Source organism: Phocoena sinus, chromosome 7, assembly GCF_008692025.1.
Source record: "Phocoena sinus isolate mPhoSin1 chromosome 7, mPhoSin1.pri, whole genome shotgun sequence".
NCBI lineage: Eukaryota > Metazoa > Chordata > Mammalia > Artiodactyla > Phocoenidae > Phocoena > Phocoena sinus.
Window position 1 is genome coordinate 55,257,444 of NC_045769.1, and position 14,003 is coordinate 55,271,446.

The 14,003-nt window shown below is 34.9% G+C and overlaps 1 protein-coding gene across 1 annotated transcript in view; it reads left to right on the forward strand.

Annotated features, from left to right (window-relative positions):
* TTN (titin) overlaps positions 1-14,003 on the forward strand; it is a 281,733-nt gene that overhangs the window by 111,487 nt on the left and 156,243 nt on the right. Inside the window, 18 exon segments of the mRNA XM_032637061.1 lie at positions 780-989; positions 1,197-1,274; positions 1,380-1,406; positions 1,816-1,875; positions 2,185-2,268; positions 4,125-4,199; positions 5,213-5,260; positions 6,124-6,528; positions 6,994-7,056; positions 7,416-7,487; positions 7,648-7,725; positions 8,297-8,386; positions 8,616-8,696; positions 10,045-10,131; positions 10,527-10,610; positions 13,269-13,352; positions 13,577-13,657; positions 13,804-13,884. Of these exon segments, the coding sequence (XP_032492952.1) occupies positions 780-989; positions 1,197-1,274; positions 1,380-1,406; positions 1,816-1,875; positions 2,185-2,268; positions 4,125-4,199; positions 5,213-5,260; positions 6,124-6,528; positions 6,994-7,056; positions 7,416-7,487; positions 7,648-7,725; positions 8,297-8,386; positions 8,616-8,696; positions 10,045-10,131; positions 10,527-10,610; positions 13,269-13,352; positions 13,577-13,657; positions 13,804-13,884 (1,788 nt within the window).

The window sequence follows — 14,003 nt, forward strand, 5'->3', positions numbered from 1 at the left end:
TGAAACCACTTATCATTTTTTAAATAATTGCCTCCTTTTATATGATCCTTCAAAGAAAAGCTCACCAGAGTACATATGACATCTAAGCTATTCATGATACTGCAGTACGTTGAATCCCAGCCTTCCAGATAAAATTTTGCAGAAGGACCTCCACGCCAGCCTATTCTCTTGCTACATACCCTGCCATTCCCAGTGGGTGGACTTCATGCCTGCCCACGGGTGCTTGCAAGGCAGGTTTCAGAACTCTTCATAATGAATCCTTTGAAATTTAGAAGTGCAGATTTCCTACTGAGTTTGAAATTATTTTTACAGGGAAAGTTATACAAGCCAAAAAATAAACAATTCTAGATCCTGAATAGCAGAATTATTTTACAGAGGAAAGAATTTCAAAGGGGAATGAGAAGTATACAGTAAAACTTTAAGTTTATGTTCCCTTTATTTTGAAGCCCCCATTTCACTAACATTTTTAAAGTTTAAATGTTACTTTTGGGTTATAAGCACCCTTGACTATTGCCTTCATGTAAATATTGTAAGGACTTTCAGGGATTTCTTTAAACTTTCCCACACTGATCCTGTAGGAATACACTTAAGTATTGGGATAATTTTTTGTTACTGATGCGAAGAAGTGCACTTTCTTCTTGTTTTATCTTTTCAGCCTTTTTCTGCTATTTTCCAATCGGATAAAAAGATAAGAGACTTTAAACATCTGTGGGGAAAGCACAGTGAAAGAAATTCCTCCCCAAACAATCTAAATTTGAACTGTTTTTGTACTTAAACAGCTGAACCAATTCAGTTTACGAAGCGCATACAGAACATTGTGGTGAGTGAGCATCAGTCTGCCACCTTCGAGTGCGAAGTGTCCTTCGATGACGCCATTGTAACGTGGTACAAAGGACCAACAGAACTGACGGAGAGCCAGAAATACAACTTCAGGAATGACGGTCGCTGCCATTATATGACCATCCACAACGTGACCCCAGATGACGAAGGTAACTTAATTGACAGTGTCCCTGTGACTATATAATTTCAACTTTGCCTGTTTTATTTATTTCTACTCTAGTTTACGCTTATACTCTGTAGTTCTATCTAGATTACTTTTTTTAGGAAAGAGAAATATAAATAAATACTATGTTTAAATAAAGAAGCATTATTTACAGACATATCAGAAAGCAAACATTTCACGATTTTTTCCTTAGGTGTCTATTCAGTAATTGCTCGACTGGAGCCCAGAGGTGAAGCAAGAAGCACAGCAGAGCTGTACTTAACAACCAAAGGTCAGAAAACACCACATTCAAATCACAGTGCAATCTTGGAAACAAAGTAGCCTGCCAAGACAATTCTAAATTTTAAAAAATATCTTTTTTTTTTTTCTTTTGCAGAAATCAAACTTGAGATGAAGCCTCCTGGTAAGTTAAAAAAAAATCAATCCTTACAATACATTCAGTGTAATTTTGTAAATGATAGAAGCCAAACTAACATGTCTAAAAATATTATTTCTTTTTTTCAGTAAAATATTATTCAGTAAAATTATTTTCAGTAAAATAATACCAACGTTAGGCTTTGTGAGTTTGGGAAATTAGAGATAATGAGGTCACATTCAGCTGATATCTAGGATCAAGTTTGGCCGTAGAACCAATTTTCACAGGGAATAAATTTGCATGTGTGTCTGCCTACAAAAGAATCTTAATATCTTTGTTTCTATATGTTAAATTCTGCGGTTGGAAATGCCTGACAATCAAACACATCTTAGTTGTCTAATAAATATCTGTGTTTTCAGTCTCTCGGTGCTTATCATTACTAAATGTCCCTTTTCAGATATTCCTGACTCCAGAGTTCCAATTCCAACCATGCCTCTCAGAGCAGTACCTCCAGAAGGTAAGATCCAGCACCATGACCCCTGGGCTTGAAGCTGCAGTATCCTACCACTAGGAAGTTACCAATGCCAAACCGTAGCATACAGCAAGAACAAACTCTTTCTCATCATATTCTTCACTGTGTAATTAAAAATCAAAGCAAAAGAGTAGTTACAACTTAAATAGATGCTAATTTTGTTTGTTCTGATTGTTGAATGGCTGCTATAACACCTTTGAAGTACTGAAAGAAATGCATGAGACTTTTCATCATATTTCACACAAAATAAGAAACGAAAACTATGTTACTTCTGATGGCATTTATTTTCTTCAGAAATTCCTCGTACGGCGGTTCCTCCCATCCCCCTGTTGCTACCATCACCTGAAGAAAAGAAACCACCAGCAAAACGTATTGAAGGTATTATATGTTATCTACCTAAATGTCAAAATATAGAACTATTACAGACCTGGAAAATGTCGTTTAAGGCAACATGTTGGCCCCCTAGTGGTCAGCAGTTTGAATTGCCTTTCAAAACGTAAATTATATGCTCTGAAGTATTAACTAAATATGTAAGACGTGTGCGTAAAAGTCTGAAAATCATCAGAAAAAAACCAAATATGATACTTAATATTAAAATATGTTATTTTAAAGGAATCACTTAAGCATTAATGGCAAACTGATTTCACATTTCACATTTTCCTAACTACTACATAAAGCAATAAAATAATACAGTCAAATTCTAGTGAAGCTTATAATAAAAAATACTAGTGTATAGTCAGATTTAAATTTATAGATAGTGTTTTTCCCAATTACACTGTTAGCTACGCTAAAATTCACTATTTTGTTATAAAAATATGATTTAGAATATCTTTGATTTTTTTTTTTTAAGCTAAGGAAAGAGCTCTCCAATAAACTCATGAGTGTGCCAGGAAATTATCCTTCTCAGATATTTCAGTAGATAAACTGTACTATTTGTGCCCCCAAACTGCTCAACTAATCAGTCAACAGACTGCCTGGGACTTTCTAGAGTTCTGGGGAGTTCAGAATTGCTGTCAGAATTCTCCTAGCATCATCAGGAAAAAATTCTGCATGTCAAAGTCACATTTTTCCAAAGCCAAGCCACCATTACTGTAGTAGTTTCCATGGTTTGACATGCTAGTTCCCTAATATCTACTACAATTGGTGTCAAAAGCTTGAGCTAGTTTTCAGCCAGCCTCAGGGGAAATTCAGTTAAAAAAAAACAAAAAGCACTTCCAGTTTTATGACTACTACAATCTCAATAACAAAGAAAAGCATTTTTATAATTTATATGAACATAATTAACTATATTTCACCTACTTATGATAGCAAAAATGAATAAGAATCAAAAATCATAAAATAGATTTCCACTTATATTTGTTGTCAGAAATAATAATTTATCTTAATGAATGATTTATGATTTGAATGTTAGTGTCAACATGACTTAAGTTTGAATGCCCACTGGGAAACTTGAGAAATTAAATCATATTTTAAAAATGCAAAAGTGTTATTTATTCATGAATACTAGGAGCCATAATCAAGTTACGATCAGGGGCCAGGATCAAGGTATAATGTCAGAAATGACAAAAGAAAACTTCCACAATATAACATAGGTGGGACTTTAATTTTACTAATTCACTTGTTAATTCTTTTTCCTGAAAACTATAAAGTGTTCTTACCTAAGTGAAATGAACATGAAAAGCTGTACCTCTGCTATTTATGATATCACTTGGGTCTACTCTAGATGTTTGAAAACTTTAAGCAGGCATAAAATCAGTGAAGATGTAAGATCACCCTTCATATTCTATCTCCCTCCAAAAAAATGGTTCTGCTTTGTAGTCCAAGATCTTTCTGAAACAGATATCTTGCAATAATGTGCAGAATCTCTTGTTACCATCAAAACATATTAAAAAAAAATATTTCAGGACTTACCTTGTGGTGCAGTGGTTAAGAATCTGCCTGCCAATGCAGGGGGCATGGGTTCAATCCCTGGTCCTGGAAGATCCCACATACTGCAGAGCAATTATGCCCGTGTGCTACAACTACTGAGCCCGCGGGCCTAGAGCCCGTGCTCCTGAATAAGAGAAGCCACTGCAAGGAGAAGCCCGAGCACCACAACTAAAGAAAGCCTTTGCACAGCAATGAAGACCCAATGCAGCCGAAAATAAATAAATTAAAAAAAATTTTTTTCAATAAACCTCCCAGTTTCATGAAAATATTTTAGTAAAATTTACATCTGACATCTCATTTTTTAGTGACCAAAAAAGCTGTGAAGAAAGATGCTAAAAAAGTTGTCACAAAGCCCAAAGAAGAGGCACCACCACCTAAAGGTATTATAATTAATCAAAATTCAGTCTTACTGCTTTTCTCTTGGTTAAAAAATTTTAATCCCAAATAGAGGAGGATAGAGGAAGGTTAAGAGTGTGAATTCACAAAATGGTACCTCTTCCTTTACTCACCCTCACCCTCTTCTTTGATTCAGTCCTCACTTTCTCTCTACTTTCTTTCTTTTCCCTTTTTTTCCTCCCCTATCCTCCTGTGCCTGTGTCTACCCATGGCACCCAATGGCAACACCAGAGAGTTCTCATTATCTCTGGATAGTGATTTAAAGAAGGTACTGTCCTCTGGTCCAACAGCTGGTCTTGATCAAGTCGCACCAACAGAAGGTCAAGGGCTGGCCCTAATTTTAAGTGGCCACTCCAGCCCAACTCAGCACCCTTCCTGGTTCACCTGAGCTAAATGTCAATACTTGCAGGGAAAAATAAAATACTTTTTGCAGGGGGATGAATTTAGTTACTTTAAATTTTTATTATATCCTGGAAAATTTTTAGGAAGAAGATGGGATAACTAAATTTAAGCAAATAGTTTTATCCATCTGGCTAAGATTAAAGTACAGCAACCTCCTAAGAAAAGGAGAATCCAGGAGCATAGGGCACGATTCACTGAGACTTTTTTTTTGTGGTCATTTGTGAGATGTTATAGAATAAGAAGAATCTCAAAAAAGCATGGCTATTTCCCAAACTTTATTGTTAATCACTGAAAAAATTAAACATGCATTATTTTTAGCATCAGACATACCGAATATTCTCTTTATGTTTCATGTTAATTTAAATTGTTTTAAATCAACATAAAGTAGAATAAAATTTCAGCCTTCCTGCATTTTCGTTAACATGGCATTGCGTAGCATTTTTGGTGAGCTAAATTTGGATCTTATAAAAGCATTTTATATATGGGTAGTAATCACAGATCATACAAATGGCTAACAAGGGTATACAGGATTAGTAAGCATTAAAAAACTTATAGTCTAAAGATAAACATGTATTTTATGTTTTCAAAGTTCCAGAGGTTGCCAAGAAGCCCCCACCTCCTACTGCCTTAATTCCAGCAGAAGGTAAATGAAATATTTTATTCTATTTATTTCCGAGATTTGCATCTCTGCGTTGTATTCTTATTTTATGTATTAGGCTTCCAACTTATTATAAAGTTGTAGAGTCTCCTCTGCTGCAGTAAAATTAGCAGTGGAAATGATGGCTACTTCATACTGGTCGAATTCCAGGAAAGAAAAACCCAGGCAAATGTTTATGCAGCCTCAGTGCAGTGGACTCAGGGAAAGAAATGGTGAGGGCTAGAATGGGAGGGGATCCCTTATTGTTTCAACTGTAGCTAACACAAATGTTAAGGATCATATGAATAATGTTAGCCTTAATATTTTTAAAGTTGTCATATGAAAGCAACTGATTGATTTGGTTACATGGCTTTAAATATCGTCTTTATCAAATTGACTAAAAAGTTATATTCGATAGTCAAAAATATAGCTTTAAAATTAGTACTGTTTTTGAAAGAATAGTTTGGAATTTAAGTAACTACAGAAATATTAGAAATAAATTCCACAAAATGATCAAATATTAAGATATTCCATGGGGAAAAATAACTAAGGGTTTTACAAACTGGAGCTCCCATGAAACAATGGAAGATGTGTTCATTTGATGATATTTACTGAATGCCATTTTGTTCACACCAGAAAAATCCTCAGGTTAAGAGTAGAGTCTCTCTTGACCCTACTGACTGTGTTCCATAATCAACAGAAATTTAAACAGAACCAACACAAAGAAAACGTAAATGATCAATATAAGGCTGAGATCTCAGATACTGATATTGCTTGACTACCTAGACTTTCATTTCGTGAAGTAATTGTATGGATATAATTAACATGCTAATATTATCTTTTCAAATTAATTAATTTATTTATTTTAGCTCCTGAAGTGATTGATGTATCCTCCAAGGCTGAAGAAGTGAAAATAATGACCATAACCAGAAAGAAAGAGGTCCAGAAAGAAAAAGAAGCTGTGTATGAGATAAAGCAAGCAGTCTACGAGGAGAAGAAAGTTTACATAGAATCTTTGGAAGAACCTTATGACGAACTAGAGGTAGAACCATACACGGAGCCATATGAAGAGCCTTACTATGAGGAACCAGATGAAGAGTATGAAGAGACCCAGGTAGAAGCTAAAAGGGAAGTTCATGAGGAATGGGAAGAAGATTTTGAAGAAGGCCAAGAATACTATGAAAGGGAAGAAGGTTATGAGGAAGGGGAGGAAGAGTGGGAGGAGACTTACCAAGAAAGAGAAGTCATCCAAGTTCAAAAGGAGGCTTATGAAGGTATGTATTAATTGAGTGACTTTTTTCTCTCTTCCTCATTTTTTGCTCAGTTCTTTATATTTTCAAGGTTATTAACCTGATGTGCAATGGATATGAAATAGATGAAATGACCATTTCCATTTTTTAAAGTTAGAAATCTTTAGAATCTTTAAAAGCATCATTGTCTTCAGAGTTACTTTCATGCTTTGATATTGTAAGTTGAATCATGTAATCGTATTACTAAGACTGAATTCCAAGTGCTCTTTTCTAATGCAGAGGTTCAAGTTTTAGTTTCACTGCCTCACTGCATCTCTGCTTGATCCTGCTTCTAAATCCAGCATGAGTAATCCTGTTAGCAATAAAGATCCCAAATACAATCATTTACACAGTTGTATATGATTCTTAACTTATATCATTTGCCAATTGATACAGTCTATTAGAACTTAACCTATTCAAGCATCCCTTATTACTGTGTTTTTGTTAAAGAATCACGTGAGAGGAAAATTCCAGCAAAAGTACCGGAAAAGAAAGAAGTACCGCCTCCTAAAGGTATGTAATTGGAATTATTTAAATAGATTACATCATCGATGTCATTATCATGGCTTGCTGGGCAAAAATGTATGAATCACCAGTTCAATCCAATAGGCACAACTTCTTCTGGAAGCTTCATTGTATCAGTGATTTTTTTCCTAAGAATATCTACCTACTTCATTTAATTCAAATGTAAAATGATGATAAAAAGATTGTTGTGGTAAATATAAAAAATAACCAAAATACTTGAAGTACAGAGGCTTGTACTTAAAGTTCACTGCAACAAACTTGTCTCTCTTTTAAAAATGAGAGAAAAAGAGACAGACTATTTTAATAGAAATTCTAAAAGTACTGCAATTTTTTTAAAATGCTTGCAGTTGTAAAGAAGCCCGTAGTTGAAAAAATTGAAAAGACTTCTCGAAGAATGGAAGAAGTTCAAGTCACCAAAGGTATTATCATTTAAAACATTTCTCGTACCATGTACACAAGTAATTGTTTACTGATATATAGTCACATGTTATTTATATAGTCATCTAAACTAAGATATTTTTAAATTTTGTGCAAAGCAATATTCTTCACAATACAAATATATTTGTACATATTTTTAAGTACCCGAAGTTTCAAAGAAGATTGTTCCACAAAAACCTTCTCGGACTCCAGTGCAGGAAGAAGTTATTGAAGTGAAAGGTATACATCTTTGTCTTTCAGCTACAAGTTTTAAACATTTTTATTTATGTGTATGAATATGTATACATATATTACTGAACAACTCACAAATCTGAAATCGCCAAAATAAAGACATATTATATACATTTTATGTCGCACATTTATATAATTTAAGTAAATAATAACATTATCTTTGTTTTTAGTATCACTTTAAAATTACATAATTTTTTTTAATTAAAGAAGGATTTGTGTTTAATCAGTAGTCTTCTAACTTTACTGTGCCATGCACTCCATTCCATATAATATTCCTCATCCCCTCATTTATATGAATAAACCCTAATGGATTTGGGAAAGCACCACATCACGTGTGAAGAAGTTGTGTCTATTTGATTCCCATTTAATAATGTTTGATAAAGGCTGCATGGATTGTGTGTCCCTATAGATCAAAATGTGATTTGTTTTCTTGTCAATACTGAATCTGTTCTCAAGCTATTATATTAACCCACTAATTCTGTGTCTAAACAAGCCATGTATTTGATCTGATGTCTTGAACTGGAAAAAGAAATACTAATGTGAAATACTCTCTTTAAAGTACCCGCTGTACATACAAAGAAGATGGTTATTTCAGAAGAAAAGATGTTCTTTGCTTCTCACACAGAGGAGGAAGAAGTGTCAGTCACAGGTATAAGGCAAATTTGAATATGGGGCTCAAATGGAAGGGCTTCAGATGGATTTTTATCCCTCTTCTTATCTAATTTGTGATTATGTAGATATCTCTGTCTCCTTGTGAATATTTGTCATCTTTTTCATTTCACATTTGTCTGTTTTAATTTGTATTTCAATATTCTTTGTAAATTGCAACACCACCCGTAGTATGGCATAACAGGAACTAAAATGTACATTTTTTAAAGTCCCTGAGGTACAAAAGAAAACTGTTACCGAAGAGAAAATTCACGTTGCTGTTTCCAAAAAGATTGAGCCTCCGTCTAAAGGTATTAGTGATTTATTCTAAGTTTAAAATCTTTCAAAAGTTCCAAAGTAAATATCTGAATATGTTAATATTAAATAATAAATTTAGTCGCAGTCCACAGACCTTTAGCCACTATGTGCAAATGACATCATAGGGAGATGAGAAGACCATGAGGAGGGTATTGGAGAGAGGAATGACAATTCCTGGAGGCTCTGTACCCTGCTTCATGGAGCTTACAATCTAGTGGCCAGCTGTTTAGAAAAAGAAATAGTGTCCTGGGGGCTTCCCTGGTGGCGCAGTGGTTAAGCATCCGCCTGCCAGTGCAGGGGACACTGGTTCAAGCCCTGGTCCGGGAAGATCCCACATGCCGCAGAGCAACTAAGCCCGTGCGCCACAACTACTGAGCCTGCGCTCTAGAGCCTGCGAGCCACAGCTACTGAAGCCCAAGCACCTAGAGCCCGTGCTCCGCAACAGGAGAAGCCACCACAATGAGAAGCCTACGCACCGCGACGAAGAGTAGCCCCCACTCGCCGCAACTAGAGAAAGCCTGTGCGCAGCAACAAAGACCCAACACAGCCAATAATTAATTAATTAAATCTATTAAGAAAAGAAATACAGTGTCCTGGAGCCAGCTCATACCCACTCACCAGAGCTGATGGTTAAATTTTCAGGAATTTTGCTACCCAGCATTTAACGCCTCCATGATTAAAAGTTAAATTATATAAAATTAAATAAGTTTTATTTAAAACTATGGTAATAAATGCTCAAAACTCATTACTATTTTCCTATTATCTGTGTTTCTGAGGTTATGTTGATTGCCTCTGTGTTGTGGAAATACTGGATAATTTTGTGCTACCTCTCATCCCTTCCCAACTCTGAGACAATGACATCATCGTTGGTAGCCAGGATGCATGTATTTGCACCACCACAGAGGCTGGAACTTGGAAACTGGCAGTGGCTACAAATTAGGGCTCCCCTCCCTCCACCGACCCTCTCCTACACCCAGTCAAATTGTTAAACATTTAGGATACAAAAATTATTTAAGATAATTGAATGCAGTTGTTCTAATGCTGCGGCTTTATAAAAGTAAAGTTTCTAAAACTGGTGTCTGAGGAACAGGCACTGGCACCTCTGAGGAAGGGGTGCTCCTACCTGTTCCTAGGAAAGTGGAGGTTCCTTCAGTTAAAAATGAGTAACAGTCACATTTTCTAATTAGCCACTAGTTCCTTGCCCTTAATCCTTGATTAACATGTAATTTTCTTGCATTCAATTGGTACAAAACCAGAATGTCTACTCTTTAAGTCTTGCAACAACATATGCCTTGTCAAAATGAACAATTTCTCAAAATCGACCCATTTTTTTTTTTAAAGTCCCTGAGCCACCCAAGAAACCAGCCTCAGAGGAAGTAGTCCCTGTTCCCCACCTTCCTAAAAAGGTGGAGCCCCTACCAGCCAAAGGTAGAATCATATTTTTGAAAAAAATTTCTTAATGTCTGTCTTCTTGTACCTTTTTCTGTTGGCTCTGTGTGTTAATGAGATAGTATCTGTAAACCATTTGTAATGTAGTTTAATTCTGTGTAGGTTGATTTCATTAACTTGTGGTAATATGTTACACAAATGTCAGGAATACTCCAGACATGCTGATTGGGTCTTTGTCCGCTTCATGTAATGTATGTAATGTCTGTATGGTATTGATGTATTTAGCATGTATTTTCATCACAAGTTACATGCTTGATGTTAAATTACTTCCTAAATTCTTTCACTCTCGCTGAGGATTTATGATTTAATGTAATCTTAAATGTCTCACAAGGAGGCTAGAGTTCTCAATTGTTTCAACAATGGTGTCTTTAAAGTTCCTGAAGTTCCCAAGAAACCTGTACCAGAGGAGAAAAAGCCAGTTCCTGTGCCTAAGAAGGAACCTGCCGCTCCCCACAAAGGTACACCAGAACTGATCACAGGCTGACCCTTTGCCCCAAATGCCAGTGCTTTGTTCTATACAGTCTTCGTACTTACTCTGCTGTCTATTTTGTGTCTTTTACATGCCCCTTGTGTTTTTCATTTATTTGTCAGCTTCCAGGGCTACACTCCACATATGTTATTTGTGATACTGAACATTAAAAGAAGTTATTTTTCAAAAGTAACTATATCAAACTGCTGTCTTAAATTTTTAATATCTTCCCTCTCCTAGAGAAAGAAGAAATATTTGTGAAACTCATTTTCTACAGGGCATGTTTCTAGGAAAAACTCTTTCAGCCCTCAACTATGTGACTTTTTCTTAATAATAAAAAAAATACTTTCATGAGTTATGACAAGATACAAAGACTAACAGGAGAGTGTTTGGCAGAACTGAATGTTAATGAGGTAAAGATGTACACAGTGCTTCTGGGAACTGCCACTCTTCTGAAAAGTCAATAATGCCTACCCTTAAATAGTTGGAAACATCAACTTTTGGCATTTACTTTCACCATGTTTCTTGAGATATTAACTGAACGTTGACATTTGCCATAAATGTTGCAATTATCTAATTAGTGAGTCAAGGGACCTTTCATATAGGGATGTTTGGATTCAAATGTGCTAATTCTTGCTTTAATTTTTTGGATTTGGTTGGTTTTGGTGGTTTTAGTGATAAAAGACACTACTTTATAGAGGCAATGAAGTAACAAACTGCACACATCTGGTCAGTTATAGAGAGATCCAGTATCATCCAGCTTAGGAGAAAGCAGGCTCATACATTTTAAGAAGTGTTCTCTTTTGCCTGATTTCTCAGTGTTTCCATTTTCTTCCTTAATCAAATCTGCTTCTCTCTTTCTCAAACTCTTGGCTGTTTCAGAATTCTGGGTCTTTTTCTTTTATTCTTTTTTTTTTAATTGAAGTACATTTGTTGCACAATATTATATAACTTACAGGTGTACAATATAGTGATTTACAATTTTTAAAGGTTATACTCCATTTATAGTTATTATAGAATATTGACTGTATTCTGTTGTACAATATATCCTTGTAGCTTATTTTATACCTAATAGTTTGTACCTCTTAATCCCCTACTGCTCCTCCCCACTTACCTCTCCCCACTGGTAACCACTAACTTGTTCTCTATATCTGTGAGTATGCTTCTTTTTTGTTATGTTCACTAGTTTGTTGTATTTTTTAGATTGTACATGTAAGTGATATTATACAGTACTTGTCGCTCTCTGACTTATTTCATTTAGCATAATACCCTCCAAGTCCATCCATGTGTTTGCAAATGGCAGCACTTCATTCTTCTTTATGGCTGAGTAGTATTCCATTGTAAATATATACCACAACTTCTTTATCCATTCGTCTGTTGATGGACACTTAGGTTGCTTCTATATCTTGGCAATTGTAAATAATGCTGCTATAAACACTGGGGTGCACGTATCTTTTCAAATGAGAGTTTTTATTTCTTTAGGGTCTTTTTTTTAACCAAATGATTTTTAAGAATGATTTCTGATTATCTAATCATTAAAATATAATGATTATATGAAAATAAAATATGATTATAATGAAAAGGTTATATTACTAAAACCAGTACTAATACCAAAGCCTCTTGGTCACTCCTGGAGGAGACTCAGAGGCATGTCTCATTTATGCATGAAAATAAATGCACTTAGTAACATGTATGTATAAACACCCCATGTATACATAACGTAATATATACATGTATCAATGTGTATCTGTATAATTACATCAAGATATTACAAATGCAAGTGTAGAGGTGCAGATGTTCAAAAAAATTGCCAATATCTTATTTAAAATGGAAAAAATTACCGATAATGCATGCTGTTAGAACTACATAAGCCACTTAAAAATTCAACACCATCAACACTTAGAATAGGTAAATTAAACCCATTGTAAACCTTCTTTGGGTCATAGACCCTATTGAAAACTATGGAGCCTCTTAGAGAAAAGCACATATATACATACCCACAAAATTTTGCACACAGAACTCCCCAAAGTCACTGACACACAGATGTCATACTGAGAGGGCTACCCTAGCAAAAGAGTGTTTCCTGAGTTTTATAGACACTACAGGTGCACCAAAAAAAAAAAAAAAAAATTCAGAAGAGAAATATAAAAAAAATAATGATATAGATGCAACCATTCTAATGAGATCTTAGTCTAAGATAGTCTTAGATAAAGTATACCCATTGTTGTCATGGATTCCACTCTCAATACAAAGAGTAAAGGAATTTTTCTATATACTATATCCACACTCTATATTGTTTATATAATTACTAATTTGGTATTTTTATTGGAGTATAATTGCTTTACAATGTTGAACTAATTTGTTTTTATCAAAAGCATACCAATATATAAAGAAAGAATGAATTCTGTGCACATCCTTCTGTGTATATAACTCATTTTTAATCGCCTAAATGCCTCTGTAACATTACTTGGGACATTTACCACATGTGACCTTAAGAAAACTATAGTTTAATTTTGTGCATTATTTTGCCAATGCATAGAAAACCTATAACATTAGTAAACTACGTAAAGATTTGTTTGTGTGTGCCTATATCCATTCATAAAAGTGACATGTGGCTGAACTAACATTCTATTTTAAAAACTTTAAGTCCCAGAGGTGCTCAGGAAACCTGTCCCTGAAGAAAAGATTCCTGTTCCTGTTGCAAAGAAAAAGGAAGCTCCACCAGCTAAAGGTACAATGACTTGCTTAGTAAGAAAGCCCTGTTTTCATGTCTTGAGTATAAAACATTTCTGTGTTTAATTATCTAATTTAGTTTGTTTCATTCAAAATGAATGTTTTATGGTGTAAGAATTCAACAAAACTGTCTGTCCACCTACCTACTTTCTTACAAAATAACTGTCCATTAGCTACTTTGGAAAATATAAAGTTAACTCTAAAAGTTAATGTCTTTTCAAGTTCCTGAAGTACAGAAGAGGGTTGTTGCAGAAGAAAAAATAATCATCATCACTGAAAGGGAGGAATCTCCACCACCAGCAGGTAACCTCATCCCATCTCCACAAAATAACCTTGTCTTCCCTTCAAGCTTCTTTAATTGCATATCCTCTTTAATGGGCCTGCAAGTTCTATGTTGCTCATTTACTTTGCCTTCCTGAGAATTTTAAAATCAAATACTATCCTTTAAGTGCCAGAAGTACCAAAGAAGAAAGTTCCCGAAGAAAAAAGACCTGTTCCTTGGAAAGAGGAAGAAGTTCCACCACCGAAAGGTATTGTCTCTCCGTCTTTCCAAGAACCATCTTTATAATATTATGTTCCTAGGCAAACAATGATTTTGTTAGTCTTGTGATATATGTGCATCGTGAGTGTGTATCTGAGTTTTGTGATG